Below are 20,265 nucleotides of genomic sequence, written 5' to 3'. Positions count from 1 at the left end.
CGTGTACGCGGCGTGTGTGTGTGTGCGTCGGATGGCGTGGCCGCACGATTTGCTTCTTGAGCTGCGTGCCTTTGAGAGGTTGTAGACACCGACCTACACGAGAAATGACGGCGCACGATCAAATGCGAGCTATGCTCGATCAGTTAATGGGCACAGGACGAAATGGTACATACAATGGTTATATTTTCGCTTCTCTCGCCGTTACGGCGCGGCACCGCGGACTCGCGGAGTGAGTGAGGGCCAGGGATCGAGAGAGAGTGCGGCAAATTGAATAACGCGAGACCGCGCGGCCATACTTGTTTAACAATGTACCACCCTACTCCGCGTACGCTCTCGGAATAACTCTTGGATAACTCTGTGCTTGTTTTGCAGGTGAAAATAACAAATTTCAAGTCAAATACTCCGACTCGAAGGTCTGCAAGAGTTTTTTGCTGGCCTGCTGCCCCCATGAAATCCTCTCGTCGACGGTGAGTGTAATATTCCGCGCTGCAGCGAATCCGAAAACACGATTGACACACCGTTGGCACTATGCGCAGAGAATAAATGCACCCTGTATATATTTATACGCGCACACACACCCACACGCGCGACACACGCATACACACATACGGGTGTTTTGCCGATATTTTCCAATCCCGATGTAAAGTGAGAAAGTAAAGGGCTATTTTTTTTATCTTCCCTCCTCCATTTATTTGGTTATTTCGTAAATTCTGTTTACACCGATTGCACGATCTCTTGCTCAATCTGCTCTTCTAGTCGATTTATATTATCTATTTTATTGATGATATGGGCGAAACCTCGAAACGGATTGTCATTCGTACACCCCTTCACATCTACTTACAACCTTTAATTTTCCAATCAACCTCTTAACTCGCATTTACGGGACGATGGTCGGTATCGAATCCGAGACCCGTCGACCATGAGTCAATCGCTCTCAGAGCCATGCGTCACCCATTGTTAACTAAAATAAAAAAAATCGCTTGAAACAAAATTAAATATGAAATGTAATTAAAATTAGTATCCATTCAATAATGTGAAAACAAAAAAGGGAGACGATCACGCTGAGATTTTTGACTAATTCTCTCAAAGTTTTTTGACTTATTTTTAAATATATTTAAATTTATATATTTTTTCTCCAAATATATTTTTAAATATATTTTAACCAACTCTGAAGCACATCAATGATATACGAAAATGATGGAAATGATACCGATGAGTCTCGTCATTTCTTAATCAAAATAATTTTACTGTATCGTTAGAGTACTATATTGACAGATATTATCGTGATAGCAAAGCCAATATATTGAACACAGCATAATGGAATCGTGTAATCATAATTCTCCTACAATGCCTGTAACTTAGTTGAATAGTTGATTACTTTTTATATATGCATACTTACTCATCATACTCAACCTCAACGGTCACAAACAGTCTGTGTGCACGATTGTATTATTGCCATTTGAAAGCATAAATACAAAACTTAAGCTGAGCAGACTTACATACAGAATAATAACTTATAATAAGATAAACATAATTTTTCTCGAGGCAAAGCCGCTTCTTTATCTTAACAAAATTTAGAATTTTATACGCAGTCTTTTGCCGTACATCTTACGATCTAGGCTGCATTCCGATATTCACTGTCAGTACTCAGTACTGCAAATCTATATTTTATGTCACGTATACTACAGATTTTCAGTACTGAAAGTTGCTGACAGTGAATATCGGGATGCAGCCCTAATTGTAAAGAATTTGAAATATGTGCTCGCCAGATTACGTTATCTCTCGCAGCAGGCTCGCCTGGTTTTTCTTACGCTACATTTGCTGCTGCCCATCGAGTCATCCATTTTAACGGTATAAAGGGCAATAAATTGATGACGGAAGGTCGCCTCTGTACTCCACTTTATCGCCACGGCAAACTCGTGTGCACACTGACCTGTTTAGCACCATACTGTTGTACACACGCGTTAAAAATACGTTACACAATTAGAATATATCTTTTCGCATTGTACATACCAAAGGTATACCTTACAATCAAGTAGAAGAATGTATGTAGAATACCGCTTAGCTGTCTCGAATGGTGGGAGCTGAGAGAAGCATTAATTTTTTCTTTTTACTCGCCCGTAGAACTTAGAAATAGACAGATCGCGGTATAAAACGAGGTAGAAGGTAGACTCGCCACGAACATTCCATTCGTTAGCGCTTTTTCCTCACCTGTGCCAATCGGTGTGCTCATAGTATCACACACGTAGGCGTTAAGTGTCCGTAGATCCGTAAGAATCCGTCCTTTGTAGGGCTCGATAAGCGAATTTAAATAAGGGACAAGCGCCGGAGGGAAAGCGTGTTCGCCTTATCTAATCCGAACAACGTACCTCAGGAATTGATTACGATCAATTCACACTGGATACCGTCGAAGTGCAACACGGGGCAGGCGTTTTTAATCGTGCTGTCGATACACGCGCATAATAGTATCGTAGATTACCTCGGGGCTTAGAACAGCCAAAATGTACGTTGCGCGCGGCTTGGAAATTAAACGAGCGCGAGAGAATGTTGCGAGGGATCCACGTTTTCGTTCCACGTTATTTTTTTCCTCCTTCCAAACCGCGGAGCACAGTCTTGCCTGTTCTATTCCCCCGGAACGCGGTTGTGGACATACATCTAATTATCTAATGTACGCCGAGAATATACTGCAATCCCCATCGCCAGTGATATCGGGCAGCACACGGGTGACACTGTAGTGTCTTGAGATGAAGACGCAATCGCATGCACGTTCTGCATATATGCGGTCGATCGAGCAACACTTTTATAGATTACCGGATTATACGGCATACGGTTGATGCATAGGCAAACTATAACTAAAGTACTGCTTCGCGCATTTCAGTGTCATCTTGTGCGAATTGATCACACAGGGATGTTTGCTATCTCTCTCTCTCTCTCTCTCTCTCTCTCTCTCTCTCTCTCTCTCTCTCTCTCTCTCTCTCTCTCTCTCTCTCCCTCTCCCTCTCCCTCTCCCTTTCTCTTTCGTATTCTCCTACACGTGGCTGCCTGAGCCACCCCTCATCGGATTCTCGAGTTTTAACAAGATCGATGCTCCAATATATTGAAGCGTGCCTCTCTACCGCCTCTGGAATAATAATCAAGTCGTTTCTATTATAAGTTTATTATAGTCTGCGTGACAGACATTTTAAAAGTCCCGTCCCGCTATGTGCTCCCTCTCTCCCTGCCTCTCTCTTTTTATCTCTCTATCTCTCAGGCAGCTACTAACGTAGGAAAGTTTCTTTACACGGGAAATACCAGCGCTCGCTCTAAGCGGAGTTGCTTTTTAATCTTTAATCAGTCAACTCTCAATGTCATCCGCAGATTATTCATCGGAATTTATTTTACATAATTTTACGTAACACGCGTGGATTTCGAAAGCCTGTCGCTGACATGATTGATGCTGAAAAGGATCTCGAGAGGTTTACTGAGTTTTCTTATCGGATTTATAGAACAATCTTTTTTATCAGAAGTAAATAAGAAGAGCAAAGTTGGTGGTTAATTCAATCTTGGATGGATTTATCTCTGTGTAATTTATTCGATTATTTTTTTTTCTCTCAGAATGAACGATGTCACTTATTCATTTCTATATCAATCTGCGTCCCTCGCTTTCATTTCTCCTCAAGGATTTTAATTAGATTCCCGACGAGTATAAAGGGCTCATAGCTTGAATAAGGAAGATGTAAATGGAATTGTATACTTCATTCTGTACCGCCTTTATTCTCGATCAGCCTAGATTGTATTCAGATTCAAATCCCGGATGAAGTGTAATTCCGGTATAGAATTGGCAAATATAATACAGTTACTCGGATACTAGCAATTCTACTTTTTTTCCTTTTTTTTTACGTAATAAGCATTAAAGAATGTAATATTTTGTGAATGAAAATCATTTAGATCGGATCAAATTGTGAGACACGCGTGAAAATATATTGAAACGTAACGGTGGGAGATAGCAAACACTCCTGAAGGTCCCGCGATATAATTTCTACAAACGAGAATTGTTAATTGAAAAAAAATATTGAGAACGAACCAAAAGAGGCAGACAGTAAAGAAATATTATTTAAAGTTTAAACGAAACGAAAATTACGAAAAAATACTAATGGCAATTCGCTCGAACGAGAAATATGCTGATATGCAGATCCACTAATGTCAACGTAACTACAGTTCTATTTCCAGAGTCTCTGGAAAAAGCAATTCCAATCAGATCCATTGTACAATATTGTTGCGAGTATTGTCCGCTCATATGTCCGTGTTGTACTTGTCACTCTCACACGCGCGTTACTGTAAGTACTGAAAACGAGAAGAGGACGTACGTATTACACCTACAATTTGATTTACCTTTACCATAATTCAAGTGCTAGATATACATATATATATGCATATCTATATCTATATCTATGTATATATATCTATATATATTAATTCGATAACGAGAGACGATAAAGGCGGGCGGTTTACCTCAGCCCCTCTACCGGGTTTTTTTCCCACACGGTCGCGAGGCTGAGTGAATATGCCGTATGAATAAATTCCCAGAACCCCCCCGAAAAGGCCTGTAAACAGTGAGTTCGGTGAGTAGAGCGTCATGCTGATTCATGAGACGATGTCTTAATGTCGCTTCTTACTAATAATGCCGTTTACGGCAGGTAGGATTGACAAGTTTACTTTGAGAATGTGTGTGAGAAAATATATATCATCCTGTGGAAGTATATGGGTGCAGGAAATGAAGCAGTGATCTGTAAGTAGAAGATTTGCGAATTGCCAAGTACCTACGACTTTCGTTGTAGATGTCTCGTTGGTGTCTTTCCTCTCGCGAGAGTTTCACATTCGGGGGGGGGAGAATTTTCCCCCCTTCTGTTTCGATACCGTTCTAAGAGTTTAAAAACAAGGAGAAATTTCCCTTGATCCTCTCTCGCGCTGATTCGGTGTAGACTTTGAGATTAATGTAGATCTTTTAATTCATATATATAATTACGCGGAACGCGGCCTTATAAATACGATCGCGACGATTAAGGAGATTTTTAGCATTAGTTCCTCGGTCTCGTTCACGCGGTTATTTATTAATATCTTTGGCAATTTGCAACATCCAAACGTGTCTCGGCAAGAGAAAATATGAGAGGTGGCGTGACGCAGAGAGACGTGTGATTAGGCGGATTAGTACAACAAGCGCCAGTTCCATTAGAAAAATTTCCTTCAACCATTGGATGTGTACGTATTGAATCCGTTTTTTTTTTTCTAAAAATTCGTTTAGCAGCCAACGTAAGACACGATTCGTGCCGTACGTAAAATAGTATATTAAACCATTATAGGCTGTAAGTTCTCTTTCGTAGAAAAAAAGTGAACATTATGAAACTTAAGGTGTGTGCTGATTATAGCTTCATTGCCATCGCATTCTCGTGTCAGGCGGAGAACTGTTGCCACCCTGTAAGTGAAAACAACAAACTATTTATCTGTACAAATCTGCATTTCTACTTTTACACGCGATGCTAGATCGCTTGACGATCTCAATCGCTTCATTATTGTACGCTCTATCCTAGCCCGTGCAGGAAGACGAGCTCACGTTTCCGTGAGTTCACGTAAAAAGAATGAAAAAAGAATGGAAAAAAAAAATATTATATATATAAAGAAAAAGATGAAAACCTATTGGACCGTCTTATCCTAAGGATACAGGCGAACATAAGCTCAGAATTTTTGTCGTATCATCTCTGTCTCTCTCCTAGATTATCGATTCGTGCTATTTTCCAGTCGCGGCACCGCGACCAAGTACGTTATATTCTTGTCAAGTAAGAAACTAAGAAGTTATCTCGTAAATACGCAATGTTGGGAAGGGTCTCTAACTCGTATAACGCATAGAATCGATAAGGCCCTACGATCGGAGGGACCGTAAATCTAATCATGATCTGATTTGTAAATCGTAGCGCATGGACCTGGGAGAATGCCCCCAGATTCACGACTTGGCCCTACGGGCTGACTTCGAGGCCGCGCAAAAGAAGAAGGATCACTTCTATGACATTGACGTGAGTATTAATCTTATTACGTTGAAGTTATAATTTAATAATTCGCCTATCAATGAGTTCCCCCCCCCCCCCAATTGATCGTATCGATCGTTCGCAATTTGCATTCGACGATTTACGATTATTGAGAAGTTTTAGAATTCCGATTGAAATTCTGACATGTCTTTCTCGATTTTCCAGGCGATGGAGCATCTTCAGAACTTCATTGCCGACTGCGATCGCCGTACGGAGCAAGCCAAGCAGCGACTGGCAGAGACGCAGGAAGAACTGAGCGCAGAGGTGGCGGCGAAGGCGAACAACGTCCACGTGCTCGCCGAGGAGATCGGTAAGAAACTAGCCAAGGCCGAGCAGCTCGGCGAGGAGGGCTTTGTCGAGGAGTCGATGAAGCTGATGGGCGAGATCGATGAGCTGCGCAAAAAGAAGAACGAAGCGGAACAGGAGTATCGAAACAGCATGCCGGCGTCAAGTTATCAGCAGCAGAAGCTGAGAGTGTGCGAAGTTTGCAGCGCGTATCTTGGAATACACGACAATGACAGACGGCTGGCGGATCACTTCGGTGGGAAGCTGCATCTCGGTTTCATCAAAATCCGTGAGAAGCTCGCCGATCTTCAAAAGACCGTCGATGAGAGGCGTAAGGAGAAGCGCGAGTCTATGCTCGACAGAAGACGGGACAGAGACAGGGAGGATCGCGACAAAGATCGCGATAGGGACAGGAACCGCGGAGGATTGGGCTACAGAGGAGACCGCGACCGCGACAGAGATCGCGACCGCGACCGTGACCGCGATCGAGACCGTGACCGTGACCGCGATCGTGATCGCGACCGTGATCGCGACCGTGACCGTGATCGTGCTGGTGATCGCGATCGCGATCGTGACCGCGATCGCGAACGCGATCGCGGTGGTGATCGGGACCGGGAACGCAGGGACAGCGGTAGGAAAAAGTCACGATCTCGCAGTCGCAGTCGTGGAAGAAGGTTTGTGAATTTTCACAATTTTTGATCGTAGCGAGTTGAAAATGAGTATATAGTCACCGCGTCTCTTTTCAAATCCGAGTGAATTAAAATGAGCAAACGCTATCTGCCATTGTCTCACAACGTTTCCGATATGTTCTCGTTCCAGAGCAAAACGTTCCCGCAGTGGCAGCCACAGCCGTCGATCTCGTTCTCGTCGCAGTGGATCTAACGACCGTAAGAGATAAAGAGACAAGATGTATAAGGACTATGTGCTCAATGGTTTCTTTTCCTTTCTCGCACGCGCACTTTCGTACATGTAATGTGTAACACCAAGCCGTGCGTACGAGACATTTGCGCCGAACGTCCGTAGCAAATGCGATATCCCATTTTTGACATAATCTTTGTACATTACTTGTCACCCAATCGATATGTTAATGCGATGTAGTATTTATGTCGAATCTATTCCTACTCTCTGAGATATTTCTTAAATTACGTTTAGATCTACTTTATATGTAATCTATTTTGGCTTTTAAAAATAGTTTTAATCCAATGTAAATAAGAATAACTTAAGTACAACTTTTTTAGCAGTTGTTACATGTTTACCATATTTGAGCATATACAATAATAAATAGTGGCAACATAAATAATGCCCTCGGCGTTACATCATTTCTCCAGAATACATCTAATTAAGTCAAATCTCCGTCATTAGAAGCAGAAGCATTAAACTTTTAGTAACAAGGTAGCAAAACTTTCTTGATACGAATCTGTTTCATATTATCGCAGTCATACTTGATATTAGAACGTTATTTGGAAAAGAACGTAGACTAAATTTTAAAGTGGTGAATATTTTGAAATTAATGCGAATGTGACGAAAGCTCAGCGATCGAAACATCTTCTGGCTGTAACTTTGTAAAAAGATAAAATTAACGTTATAGTGGTGACATCTCTCGTTAATTAGGCGCAACTGATGGTCGTGTTGATCGTTATTATCGGTAATAAAATAAATTGCTCGATTATAAATAAAAGAATACGTATTCACCGATGAGATACTATTGACCATCAGTTTGTGGCAAATTATCATGACTATCAATGGAAGCCCCCGGAGACCTGGAAATAATTAAGAATATCGATATTATCGGCTGTAGATGGAAAAAGAAAAAAAGGGGTAAAATAAATAATATTGCATAGTTTTTTAAACTTTAATTTAATTTTTTTATTTTATTTATATTAGAAAAAAGATCGCAATCAGTTTTCTAAAACTTTCTCCTTGCCATTGCCGCCGACCGCCGTCTCCAGATCGTTAGATTTTAACATGGAGTTCTATATTAATTATTTTATATACCATGTGTGTATTTTAATATGTACATGCATATTAATATAATTTATTATATTGTATGCACGTGTAAATAAGATGATCCTTGAAACATTTTACGTATTATAGGCTACATGAAATTGTAAATGGAATTCTATTATACACACATTGACACACACATTGATTTAAAAAAAAGTATACTTTTCAAATCATACCACAATATTTCGCTTTAATTTTGCTGTCTCAAATGTAACGTCCAGTCTCACTGAATAATCATCGTGCTTTTCGGCTAAATAGTCTCTCACTCTCTCAGTTGTCTTCTAATCAAGAGATTATTGTTGAACTGGCTGCATCTCAATCTCCATTCTCAAGTAACGATTGCAAAATCACGCACGTTAGAGTCGTATGTACGCGAGAGAAACATAAATCATTCACTGTGCGCCCGAGCGAGTCAAGAATAGAATGTAACATCAATTCCGTTACACTCCGTCCAATTCGTAGATCTCGGTTATCAAAATACGTGAGACGTCACACGAAGCTTTCCCGATAACCCGGGATCTGAAGGCAGAGATTACTCGATTTACGGATCTCGTTGAAATTGATCTCGATTCGTTCGACGTGTTATTCAACGTTGGTGATCCGTCTGACTGCGATTTACGATGGCAACGTTGAAGAATTTGATTAATTCGTTGGACGATGCCGTGTCTGAGACTCTGTCGGGATTATCCTACACGTATCCGCAATTAGAGCATCACGTATCACACAGAGTGGTACTGTCACCAGACGTACGTATATAAAGATACACTTTTATTTTCGTAGCGTTATTATCGCTTTATTATACGATTAAATAACAGATAAGTTTATAAAGCATTCGATATATCAAGCAATTTCATTCCCAGTCAAATCTGCCAATCAAGAACAGATTTTGAAAGCATCTACTACACAAATTTTAATCAAATGTCAATATAAATACAACAGAATCTGCTAATAGAATATAATGGCAGATTGACTGCAGAAACTCAGCAGAATTTGCTGTTTTGCAACTATTTAAATATTCATGAAATGATTCATCTTACGCCATTGGATCAATTAGTCCTTGACTTTGTAAATAATATATTTCTCCAAATGCAATTTATGTTTACAATCAGTATAGGAATCGTCGAGATAAAGTGGCCTTGATCTGTGGCGGCGGTAGTGGACACGAGCCATTTGCTGCAGGTAATTAATATCTGCATCATACATATTTTGTCTTTTATTTGTTGCATTAATTAGAACATCTTAATCAACACAATTCTCATTTATCTCTTTTTATAAAATAAATATTTCTAAAAAAATGAGAATCTACTTCAGAATCTTCTTTCTAATCTAAAGTAGAATGAAAATCGAGTAATGTTTTCGTATTAGGCTTCGTTGGCAGCGGCATGTTGACAGCTTCTATAGCGGGATCCATCTTTGCGGCGCCGCCATCTACTCATATCACGTATGCTCTTCGATGCGTCGCGCAGAACAACAAAGGTCTTCTTATTCTACATACTTATTATTATAAAGTATAATAGATTCTTCATTAACGTCGCGTTAATATATCTCTCTTTAGTTGGTATTGTGGTCGTGGTGCCTAATTACACGGGGGATTGCCTGAATTTTGGTATAGCGATCGAGAAGGCTCGACGAGCGGGCGTCATGGTAAAATTAACAAAAACCTCGTTTGCGACCCGCAAACAATGATACAAATATACAATATTCAGATATATTAAAAATTAAAGTGTCGACATATTCGAAAGTTATAATATCTCATTGAGATCAGGTGGAGGAAATAATCGTCGACGACGACTGCAGCATTCCCGAAAACGAACTGAGCGTCGCCGGTAAGCGCGGCCTGGTGGGCATGCTATTCGCTATCAAAATCGCGGGTGCTCTCGCCGAGAAGGGCCTTCCTCTGTGCGAGGTGGCGGAAATTGCGCGACGCGTTTCACAGAGCACCGCGACCTACGGAGTCGGGCTGTCCGCGTGCGCAATACCAGGTACGCGACAATCGAGGCTCGTATGTTACCGTTACGTTTGCGCCATATAATCACGATAATTACACACGCACACGTGCTCTATTATATGCGCGGCCGAGCGCTTCTGTACGCGGCTGCTCTCCTATCCGACAGATCATCAGAATTCAGACAATGTCTGAAATTCCTTTATTATTATCGCTCAGTTACTTTTTTAACGTTTGATATAGAAGTATAGAGTAAAATATACATATATTTTCGTCAGATAATATAATATTTAAACTAAACAGAAAGATATCAATCGAATATTGTTAAAAGAAATATTATATTTGTGTATATGTGTGACGTTCAATTTCAAAGATACGTTATGCATCAGATGCTTATACGTCTGCGATTTAGAATCACACTCTGGTGCTACTCTGAGAGAGCATTTGAATGCAGGTCAAGGTCTCATGTTCGAGCTCGCACAGGATGAGATAGAGTGTGGGATGGGGATGCACGGAGAAGCGGGATACGAGAGAATTAAACTCAGGACCGCATCCGAACTGGTGACGCTAATGCTGAAACGCATTTGCGAGACCTTATCTTTGGCCACTAATGACTCGGTCGCGGTTATAGTCAATAATTTCGGTGCTCTAAGTCAATTGGAGCAGGGAATCGTCGTCTACGAGGTTGTAAATCAGCTTCGTGAGTATTTGTTTATCGCCTTGTTTTTCTTCTTCACATAATGAATATGAGCCTCTTATGAAATGATGAAGCCAATCTCTCTCTGGTGTCATCTTTAAGAAAAAAAAGTTATAAATTTGGAGAGATGCAGTTCTCCATATTGAATGTCTTATACTGAATGCCTACTATTAATGATTTTCTTCTTTTGCTTTTTGCGTGAAATAATTAACATATGAGATAATCATAAATTTGTTTCATGTTTCATTCAACTCGTCAGTTTTCACTTTTATTTACTCCACTTGTAATGGTCTTGCGTGTCTCTCCGGTGTAGGAAACATGAGTATAGAGCCTGTTCGCGTCTATTCCGGTACTTTAATGACATCCTTAAACAGCGTCGGGATACATATAAGTCTGCTAAAGTTGATCGAAAGCCATCGGGACATGTTTGTCGAGTATCTCGACGAAAAAACGACGGCACCTTGCTGGCCAGGCTGCGCCTATAGCATTCCTTCGACCTTAACGAGCACGCCGTTGAAGGATTCGGAGAAGAAAAAAATAGAAAAGATAGGAATATCATTAAACGCGCGCGATCAGCGCCTGATCGATTCATGCTTGAGAGACTCCTGTGCCGCTATTATCGAGAAAGAGGCGTATCTCAACGGGTTGGACCGCGGTTGCGGAGACGGAGACTGCGGATCGACGTTGAAACGATTTGCCGATGGTACGCATATATATATATATATATATATATATATATATATATATCGACGTACACATATATCTCTTAATTTGGAGGATTAATATAGGTTTACTGACTTTACGTGTTCATAGGTATTTTAGGTAATTTAGATAATTTATCATTGTCGCATCCGGCAGCATTATTATCGGAAATAGCGGATATTGCGGAGGAACGTATGGGCGGCACTTCCGGAGCTCTGTATTGTTTATTTTTTACGACTGGCGCGAAAACGATAGCGTCACTCGAGCAAGAGGAGGATATGCGGCGCGTTTGGTTTTGCGCATTCCGCAGCGGATTGAATTGTTTAGAGAAATACGGAAAAGCGAAAGTCGGTGACAGAACTATGGTTTGCATTATTAAAGCGTATACCTATACATATTATTATTAACAACACTAATACTGCAAAAAGGTATTCTGTATAGTATTAGGATTTGTTCGCCATATTGTCGCAAAGACGATTAAACTTATCGTGGAATATACACAAAACTCATATAAAAAATTCAAGAGAAATCTCAATTCATATTTGTAGATCGATACAATGTACGCGGCATGTACGACATATGAGAAATTGTTAAAGGAAGAGGATCCGAGCGATTTTTATGATAAGATAGCCGCGGCGGCTTGGGAAGGATGCTATTCTACGAGAAATATGAAACCAAAGTGAGTAGAAGCGACAGTTTTACGATGGGGAATAATTCGTTTATACTTTAACGTTCAAAAAGCGTGTCTATATTTTAAAACTTTGAGAGATCTAATTTGAAACAATATAAATTTTCATCCAACACTTAAAATTTAGTTACTTTTTTTGCAGTAAAACGTATTTAATGTAGCGATGCGTCTGTTTACAGAGCGGGGCGAGCCAGTTATATAAAACAATCTCAGTATTTAACGGAAATGGACGCTGGAGCGTATGCCGCAGCGATATGGACCGCAGCTATCGTACAGACGATTACGCATTTCAAGGAATAACATATTCGCTATCTTTCTTTCTCTCTTTTTTCTTTTCTTTTATTTGTGCCTGAGCATTTTTACCATAAGCAGAAGAGATAAAATTTAATAATAAATAACAAGTTTATTCGCAAAACGGAATAAGCGCGAATCAATTAACGATTATATCGACTATTTCTCCTATAGAACATTTAATATATCATATACTACTGACTGCATGAAATAAAAATAGTTGTGTCTCTATTTTTGTAAATACAATAAAAATTACGCTTTCTAATATACACCCTGACGAGTACATAAATACTTTATAACGTTTTATATCAAACTTAATATGCGTTAACATGGGTCGCAGTTATTTTTTGGCAGTATTTTGCCGATTAATCGGATTACGATTTGTTTGCATCGACACGCACTATCCATAAAGTATGGACAGACTAAACTTACCGTTTTATTTTATATATATATATATATATATATATATATATATATATATATATTGTACACGATAATATAGAATAAATAAATAATTGCGCGTTTGCGTGTATGAGTGTATGTGTGGGTCTGTGTGTGTGTGTGTCTCACGAGATTATCCAAAGAGATTGGTCACAAAGCTGTTAAATCCGTTACTGATAGACGAGAAGATACCGCTGTTGGCGTCGGCCGCGGTATTAACTCCCGATTGAGGCCGATAATGTAACGTATGATCGCGGTGCGGGTAAGGCCTCCCACCGATGTTTCCGTTATATAAAACAGATCCATTTTCCTCGTTGTACTGCCTCTGCTTAAGCATAATGAATTAATGTTACGTTAAAATTACGTAAGAGTAATTAAAATATATAAAGTGCGGCGTTGATATTCCAGACAGCACGCGTGTCTAAAAACTGCCGTAAAGAGTATGGATCTTTCACATTTGCTGACGGTATTTTACTTACTTTTGTCGAGTAAAGGGTGACATTGAGAAGCGTCGGATGTTGTTCGACTACTACGAATTCCACCTCACGAGGCATATACCCGTTTGAAAATACCTGACAGAAACGTGATATCAGATTCAACGTGATATAATGGGCGAGTAACAAATTTTCTAACAAATTTATCTTATTTTATCGCACATTTTTTACAATCTACCAGCATGCGCAATGATCTCTCGTGGACAGACTATATTATATTGTGTCTCGTAACGTACCTCCAACTTGTAAACTCCAGGCAAGAGGATTCTCCAAAATTCGCCATATTTCGTTGTCGAGAAACTGACATCTCGCGATTTCACTTTAACGGAAGCCCTTTCGATGGGATTGCCATTTTCATCGATCACAAAACCGTGAACGCCCCTGTGAGCCTCCGCCAGAAATTTGATTAGAGACTAAAAGCATGATAAATGTACATTATTTTTACAAAAAAGAAACGAAACGCATATTTTTTTTTTAATGTAAAATGGACGCTCACCAAGGCCATACCATGGTGAAAAAATTTCTCATATTTTAGATTTATAAAAATTCTCAAAAAATATGTAAAACTTTTCAGGTACTTTCAGAAATAATTGGATGAGGATTTTTGAAACATTTCCCCACATAGCAATCAGAGCATGCATATCAAAAAGACGTCCAGAAAATATCCCGAAGATATCCTATCTCCTAAATATATCTTCGGGATATCTTCTGGACGTCTTTTTGATATGCATGCTATGTAGGTCAGCATCTTTATGTATGAAAATTTCTAATAAATTGCGCAGATTTTTTCATATTTATTCAAATTTTTACGAAGATGTGTATTTTGGCAGGAAAAATCTGAAACATTTCATTATTATTTTACCCAAGTTTTTCTGAAAAATGTTTCAATTTGTATAAAAAATCTAAAAAATTCTGAAAAAGTGAAAATTTTCACAAAAATTTTGATTACATAATAATATTAAAATTCTGAGACATTTTTCTCCACCAGGACAGAATTGGGTCAGATGTCTTGTCACTCTTCTCTCTCTCTCTCTCTCTCTCTCTCTCTCTCTCTCTCTCTCTCTCTCTCTCTCTCTCTCTCTTTCTCTCTCTCTAAGCTGTACAATCTTTATTTCAAAAGCCACTCACCGCTCGATTCTCCGCCCAGTAATGCGGCAGATCCGCGGCCGGGGGATATTTACAGCAAGAAAGTTCCAAGGTGATCTCCATACAGCCGTTCGACACGTAGTTGAAATCTTGCATTCCACCGGTAAGCGGGTACCACTCGGCGCCGTTAGTAATTCCACGTTTAAATGCGGGCTGAGACGGCGAGCACGGTAATCCCTGATACATAGACCCGTGGTTTCGAGAGTACGTCAACGATAAATGTTGAAACACGTCGTCATCCGGCGAGACGCTCGGCGTCGACGTGAAACTCTGAAACACTATTATCTCTACGTGAGACACATTGTCACTGTTTAAACGTCGGACTATCTGTCCGTAGAGAGAGAGTACGCGCGATGATTTGTGTAATCTCTACTGTAAGCTGTCCCAGAACGTTCGCTCGAACGTTCTTTTCTAAATCTTTGGGTTCTAATTTCTCAATGAAAATGTCGAGGCGCCTTCAGAGCTTTGTCTCTACACGAGAAATCATTCCCTTTTCTCGATTGTGCCATTATTTCTTTTTCTCTATCAGAGCAAAACTGTGTAAGAGAGCACGCGATGCCATATCTAATTGTGCGTCTACATTTCACTTTCATATGTTTTTACGTAGTACAGTGGTTTACTCGAGCGGTAGCGAAGCTGCTGTGTTCTTAGCGTAAATTGATCTTCGTGAAACTGAAGCCGTAGACTTTATCACTTACCGTGTCTTTGTTTTTCAACACACCAAATTTTTTTCATCATATTCGAATCGATCGAGAGTAATAATACCTCCGGAAATTGTTTCTACGCTTTGCCAGTAAATGGACAAAGCAAATGTCGCTAATATACATATCGAGCTCTAATAATAAAATTAAGATAATCATATTGCACAATACCTGCACATAGCGGCGCCGATCGACATATTCCTGACGGCATGAAAGTTTACATAATATCATGACAGCTTCAGAGCTACGGGCAGCTATGGTCATAGCTGTCTGTAATCTGTCTGTTAATATACAAACGTTAACGTTAACGAATTTGAAAAACGAGCGGTTTTGTTTGCGAAATGTCTGCCGGAGGGATTGCACCCGGGGTAAAAAAAAATGGTAACGCCGTTCTTTCCCTCTTCGGTTTGTCCCGGTTATTTTTTTTCTTTTTGCTTCCGGAAAGACACATCTCGCAAAGAGGACGATCGCGATACGACGGCGCGGAGCGTTACGACTTCCGTGCGGCTCGGATCGAGGACGATCGAGCGAGCCTGCCGCTCTGGCCCGCCTTTTAACGATTTCAGCACCGCGCGCGCGAGAGAGAGAGACGGTAATTTCAACGTAGGTGATTCAACTTACGCGAATTTGGGGTGTTGTCGAAGGGGTAGCTGGCCACGAGCGCACCGCCGTGCAGACTGCCCGAGAGCACGAACTGAATCTTCGAGACCCAATCCTTAACGGCCTCGGTCTCAGGCTGGCTCTTCTTATTGTTTTGCTTAAAGTAGTCCGGGAAATTGCGGTTCAGGTCGAAGCCGCGCGCGTTATACCTGTACAATCATACATCGAGTCGTGGAGATGAGAATCGGGAGGTGCGGTTTTCTTTTTTTTTCCGCGCGAAACGAAGAAAACGGCTTTAGCGAAACGTGTGTCTGCTAGACGCTTCAAGATATCTCCTTTAGCAGAAACGGGACCATTTAACGTATTCGTTAGCGCGCTTGACGACTATTCATGAACGCTCAGCCCTGTGACCATTTTGCGAAACGCTGAACGCAATATTTTTAATTTTACGTTTAAATCGAAAGAAAATTCTCCCTTCGATAGAGATATCGAAGGAGATTGTCACTCATCGTCGCGATCTTTTAACGTTCAACGTTAAATATATCGGTCGTTAGCGCGATTAGCGCGACTCTCTAACTAGAAATCGTCGAAATAAGTTGAAAGGTAAAAATCGTTTATGTAAACATCTAACCTGCCTTGGCCACCGTCGCAGCGTCCCTCTTTAGAGACTTCAAAGCCATCGGGATTCATTGACGGTAGAATATGAATCCTTGTATTATCCAATAACCACGTAATATATGCGTCCGATCCGTATGACGTCACGAGGAACTAGGAGAAAAAAAAATGAAAAAGAGATATATCTCTGAAAGAAACGCATATATGTATCATTTGTCAAATAAATTATCGAAATTAATATTATTATTCACATTGATTTATGGATTAGTCAATATTGATCGATGTTGATTAGTTAATCTAATTGTTGTTATTTGCGGTTACTCTAACGATTACCTTCGGACAAAATTTCTCGTCCGAATAAATCTTCCCTTCATGAAGCATTGTATACGCGCGGCGAACCGAATTGCAAAGGACATACCGCTGGCGCATGTGTCACGGTCGTCATTGCGAGTAACGTGTGACGTGGAAATTCCGAAGCTTGACATAATTACGTACATGAATGAGATGTAGCATTAATTCGCGTCCCACAGCTTCGTTTCCGTGTATGTTGGCGATGTACTTTACGTCGGGTTTGCCGATCATGTGCTCGTAAGGCGAGGACGACACGACCATCACCCACAAATCACGACCTGTCGTACGTGAGTAATCGCTTGATTATAACACTCCGCTTCTCTCTTCCACTTTTATAAAATGTAAACTCGAATGTTAAAAACGTATAAACGAAAACACCGCACGAACGTCCAACGTGTTTTCTTTTAGGCTTATCGTGCTCTCAAACGTCGTGAAAGAGGATAAACGTTACCTTTCACCGACTTTCCTATCGAGTACAATGCGGTGAGATTTTGAAATCGAAGGGACGTCGCGCGAAGAAAGCGGCTCATCTGATCGTAATTGTGATACTTGAACTCGATGTTGTACGGCTCCTCGTACGTTAGGAAACGCGGATGATACAGCCGAGGTACGTCTCCCTTGTTGTGGAATTGCATTCCGTGAATGGTCCCGTAAACGAAGACGAGAAAAAGTAGCGCGCGATACATTCTGCAACAATGTCATATCGCAATACATATCGATAATTGCACTTGAGGATGGACGAGACGTTGTTGAAAATTAAACGTTCTTCAAAATGAAGAATCTCTTTAAAATTTTTTTACAATTTTTTAAGAATTCTCTAAAATCAAGAATTAGACAGTTTTTCAAATTAAGATTATATCATTCTTTAAGTAATACCGCGAGATTCAATATTTTACACATTTTCAATGAAAACATTAATCTTCGTGCGTCGAAAGTATGCATATAATGTAACGTGAGAAATATGATTTATTATTTTCGTTTTATATTTAATTCTCATTGCAAATATATACAATACTTAATATTATATATAATATCACGCTTGTACTTAATTATGTGGAACTTTGTTGTCACTAAAAAAGTTTACGTTACCTGATTGAGTAGATGTCAGCAACGGAGAGATCGCACCGTGGAATTCGTGGAATCCGATCGCCAAATCAGCGTCGTGCGCGCGTTGAAAACTATCCGCGAAAGCGACAGGCGAGGCAGTGTACGTAAGCGCGACGTGACTTTTTTTTCGATGCTGATTTTTTCTTCCGTTACTTCCAGTGTCGAGTCGTTTAATATGTGGGGGACACGGTCACCGGTGAGGAGGGCACACGCACTTTTTTATTTTTCTTTGGTCGTACACGCGGTCACGTTGGCGCGCGGACGGCGGACGAGTTGACGGACGGCATTTGCGGAAGTCGCGATGAGGGAAGAAAATGAAAGGAAAAGGAAAAGGGGGAAAAATCGGGAGGAAAAGCTAAGCGAGAGCGAGAGCGGAACACAACAGAGAAAGAAAAAGAAAGAGAGAGTGAGAGAGGAGAAGGAAGAGAAGGAGAAGAGGTAAACGGGCTGCGAGACCAAAGGTCCCGAAGGCCAGCCGCGGTACCAGCGGTACCGAGGAGCGCGAGCGAGGAAGGTGTTGGTAGAGATCTCGGCTCGGAGTAAGAGTAGCGGCGGAGAGATGTGTGATGATACTGTGAACTTACAAAAGAGAGAAGCGAGATATGCCGCGCGCTCACACTACCACCACCAGCGAGCGGCCAACAAGCGCCAGTAAAAGCGGTATCACCGAGCAGCGGTAGGCAGTAGGCAGTGAGGCAGTAACCGGTACCAATATCAGTACCAATACCAGAACCAGGGCCAGCGCCAGCACCAGCACCAGCACCAGCACCAGGCACTCGAGCACCCAAGCAGAGCACCACCACCGCCGACGCCACCACCACTACTAATGAAACCCACTTCCTCCGTCGCTCCGGTATCTGCCGCTGTCTGCTCGCCGTTGTAGACCAACCACTGGGGCACAATGTGTCCCAGCTAGGAGACAGCCCGTTTACTGTCTCATCTCTCGGCTACTACCACACCGTCGGCGGCACACCGTGTGGCACACAATGAGCAACGCCGTCAAGCGTATCGCGGCGAATTGTTATTTCGCACACATTTGGCGTGCGGGATGCATTTAGCGTTGATATCTGGAAATCTCTCTCTCTCTCTCTCTCTCTCTCTCTCTCTCTCTCTCTCTCTCTCTCTCTCTCGCTCTCCCGCAGGAACGCGCGAGTTTTCGCACGGCGACCGTGTCGAGTACAAAAGTGCGAAACGCGTGACCCCGTAAAAGCCGCAAGAAACGTCCGACTCTCTATGAACCAGTTAGCGAATGAGCTTTGACAGATATTGATAAAGAGGCCCTCGTAAAAGTAGCTCGGCAAAAAGTCAATTGTACCTTTCGAGAAATACGCTTTACGTTAAATTCTTTATCACTACTTTAAGCGGGTATTTATAATATGTTTTACAGATAATGAGGAAATTTCTTCCTAAACGTGCGGTAGATTGGTAAGAAAATCGGCGAGGTGCGTTAATTAAAAGGGATATCATTTTTTTTCCGCGCGTCATTAATACAACTTGCTTTTTTACTTGGACGCGCGAATTATAATGCAGATTCCAATAATTACAATAATTCCAGCAATTGTAGACGCTCTTTGCGCATCGCGGACCAATTTCGCGATATCACGGCGCTTTACACGTAAAGAGGCCGAGTACGTATGAAACTCGCGTGCGCGGCTACCGATTACGAACCACTACTACCGTCCTTTACCACTACCAACCGCCGTCACCACTACCAGCAGCGGTGTTAATTGAGGTGAAGAGGCCGAGTTCGTTCTTGATGTTTGGCACACGAACCGACCGACCGACTTATCCACCCATCCACCCACCCATCCACGAGCCGCTGTTACGGGCGATTTCGCGTCAGCTCTAGGCGCTATATTTTCGAATATAATGAGCCGCCTGTCTATCTGTGCGCCGAGGGCACCACCACAGAGATGGTGTACAGGTCGATAGAGAGCATTCGTAAGATCACCGACGTCCACCACACGTACTTTCGACGTGCTATTGAGGACGGTGTCCTACTAGCGGTGCTTGCTTTCCTGCTTGCCCGCTTGCCTGCCTACCGGAGGCGCGGATCACGGTTTCGGATGGATCGTTGAACTCGCGAGCGGAAGGTGAAACACATAGAAAAAAAAGCAGCCTCGGCGAGAAGTGTGTCAC

The 20,265-nt window shown here is 41.5% G+C and overlaps 3 protein-coding genes and 1 long non-coding RNA gene across 12 annotated transcripts; 2 read left to right on the top strand and 2 right to left on the bottom strand.

The window, feature by feature from the left end:
• The first annotated feature begins 12 nt into the window (after positions 1 to 12).
• On the top strand, positions 13 to 8,876 carry LOC143908605 (putative RNA-binding protein Luc7-like 1). Of its 3 annotated transcripts, XM_077426332.1 has the most exons (7): positions 120 to 165; positions 373 to 467; positions 4,198 to 5,793; positions 5,949 to 6,047; positions 6,225 to 7,018; positions 7,164 to 8,162; positions 8,811 to 8,876. In XM_077426332.1, the coding sequence occupies exons 4-6, from the start codon at positions 5,952 to 5,954 to the stop codon at positions 7,240 to 7,242; spliced, it is 969 nt and encodes a 322-aa protein (XP_077282458.1). In that variant the 5' UTR covers positions 120 to 165; positions 373 to 467; positions 4,198 to 5,793; positions 5,949 to 5,951; the 3' UTR covers positions 7,243 to 8,162; positions 8,811 to 8,876. The 3 variants fall into 3 exon arrangements, with proteins under 3 accessions (XP_077282456.1, XP_077282458.1, XP_077282457.1); XM_077426330.1 differs by lacking the exon at positions 4,198 to 5,793 and having other exon boundaries at positions 13 to 165; XM_077426331.1 differs by lacking the exon at positions 120 to 165 and having other exon boundaries at positions 2,292 to 6,047.
• Positions 7,475 to 8,756, bottom strand: LOC143908606 (uncharacterized). Its single transcript, XR_013260200.1, has 2 exons — positions 8,525 to 8,756; positions 7,475 to 8,104 (listed from the first exon to the last, which is right to left on the bottom strand). It is a non-coding gene; the product is annotated as an uncharacterized LOC143908606 (long non-coding RNA).
• A 78-nt stretch (positions 8,877 to 8,954) lies between the features above and the next one.
• Positions 8,955 to 12,940, top strand: LOC143908593 (triokinase/FMN cyclase). 2 transcript variants are annotated; one of them, XM_077426299.1, is made up of 10 exons: positions 8,955 to 9,094; positions 9,463 to 9,527; positions 9,714 to 9,824; positions 9,904 to 9,992; positions 10,114 to 10,330; positions 10,748 to 10,993; positions 11,304 to 11,693; positions 11,804 to 12,057; positions 12,241 to 12,371; positions 12,560 to 12,940. In XM_077426299.1, the coding sequence occupies exons 3-10, from the start codon at positions 9,731 to 9,733 to the stop codon at positions 12,678 to 12,680; spliced, it is 1,542 nt and encodes a 513-aa protein (XP_077282425.1). In that variant the 5' UTR covers positions 8,955 to 9,094; positions 9,463 to 9,527; positions 9,714 to 9,730; the 3' UTR covers positions 12,681 to 12,940. The 2 variants fall into 2 exon arrangements, with proteins under 2 accessions (XP_077282425.1, XP_077282423.1); XM_077426297.1 differs by having other exon boundaries at positions 9,458 to 9,527.
• A 183-nt stretch (positions 12,941 to 13,123) lies between these two features.
• LOC143908594 (carboxypeptidase D) lies at positions 13,124 to 20,084 on the bottom strand. Of its 6 annotated transcripts, none has more exons than XM_077426301.1 (11): positions 18,964 to 20,084; positions 18,109 to 18,705; positions 17,471 to 17,706; positions 17,164 to 17,297; positions 16,685 to 16,821; positions 16,075 to 16,262; positions 15,625 to 15,654; positions 14,735 to 15,030; positions 13,843 to 14,019; positions 13,592 to 13,684; positions 13,124 to 13,440 (listed from the first exon to the last, which is right to left on the bottom strand). In XM_077426301.1, exons 3-11 carry the CDS (start codon positions 17,703 to 17,705, stop codon positions 13,246 to 13,248), a joined length of 1,485 nt encoding a protein of 494 aa, XP_077282427.1. In that variant the 5' UTR covers position 17,706; positions 18,109 to 18,705; positions 18,964 to 20,084; the 3' UTR covers positions 13,124 to 13,245. The 6 variants fall into 6 exon arrangements, with proteins under 6 accessions (XP_077282427.1, XP_077282426.1, XP_077282428.1 ...); XM_077426300.1 differs by lacking the exon at positions 18,964 to 20,084 and adding an exon at positions 18,836 to 18,929; XM_077426302.1 differs by lacking the exon at positions 18,964 to 20,084 and having other exon boundaries at positions 13,124 to 13,437; positions 18,109 to 18,953.
• Between the last annotated feature and the right edge of the window lie 181 nt (positions 20,085 to 20,265).

The sequence above is a fragment of the Temnothorax americanus genome, unplaced genomic scaffold (genome assembly GCF_048541705.1).
Source record: "Temnothorax americanus isolate GAGA-0224 unplaced genomic scaffold, ASM4854170v1 Scaffold11, whole genome shotgun sequence".
Lineage (NCBI taxonomy): Eukaryota > Metazoa > Arthropoda > Insecta > Hymenoptera > Formicidae > Temnothorax > Temnothorax americanus.
This window is presented reverse-complemented; position numbering and strand designations above follow the sequence as displayed.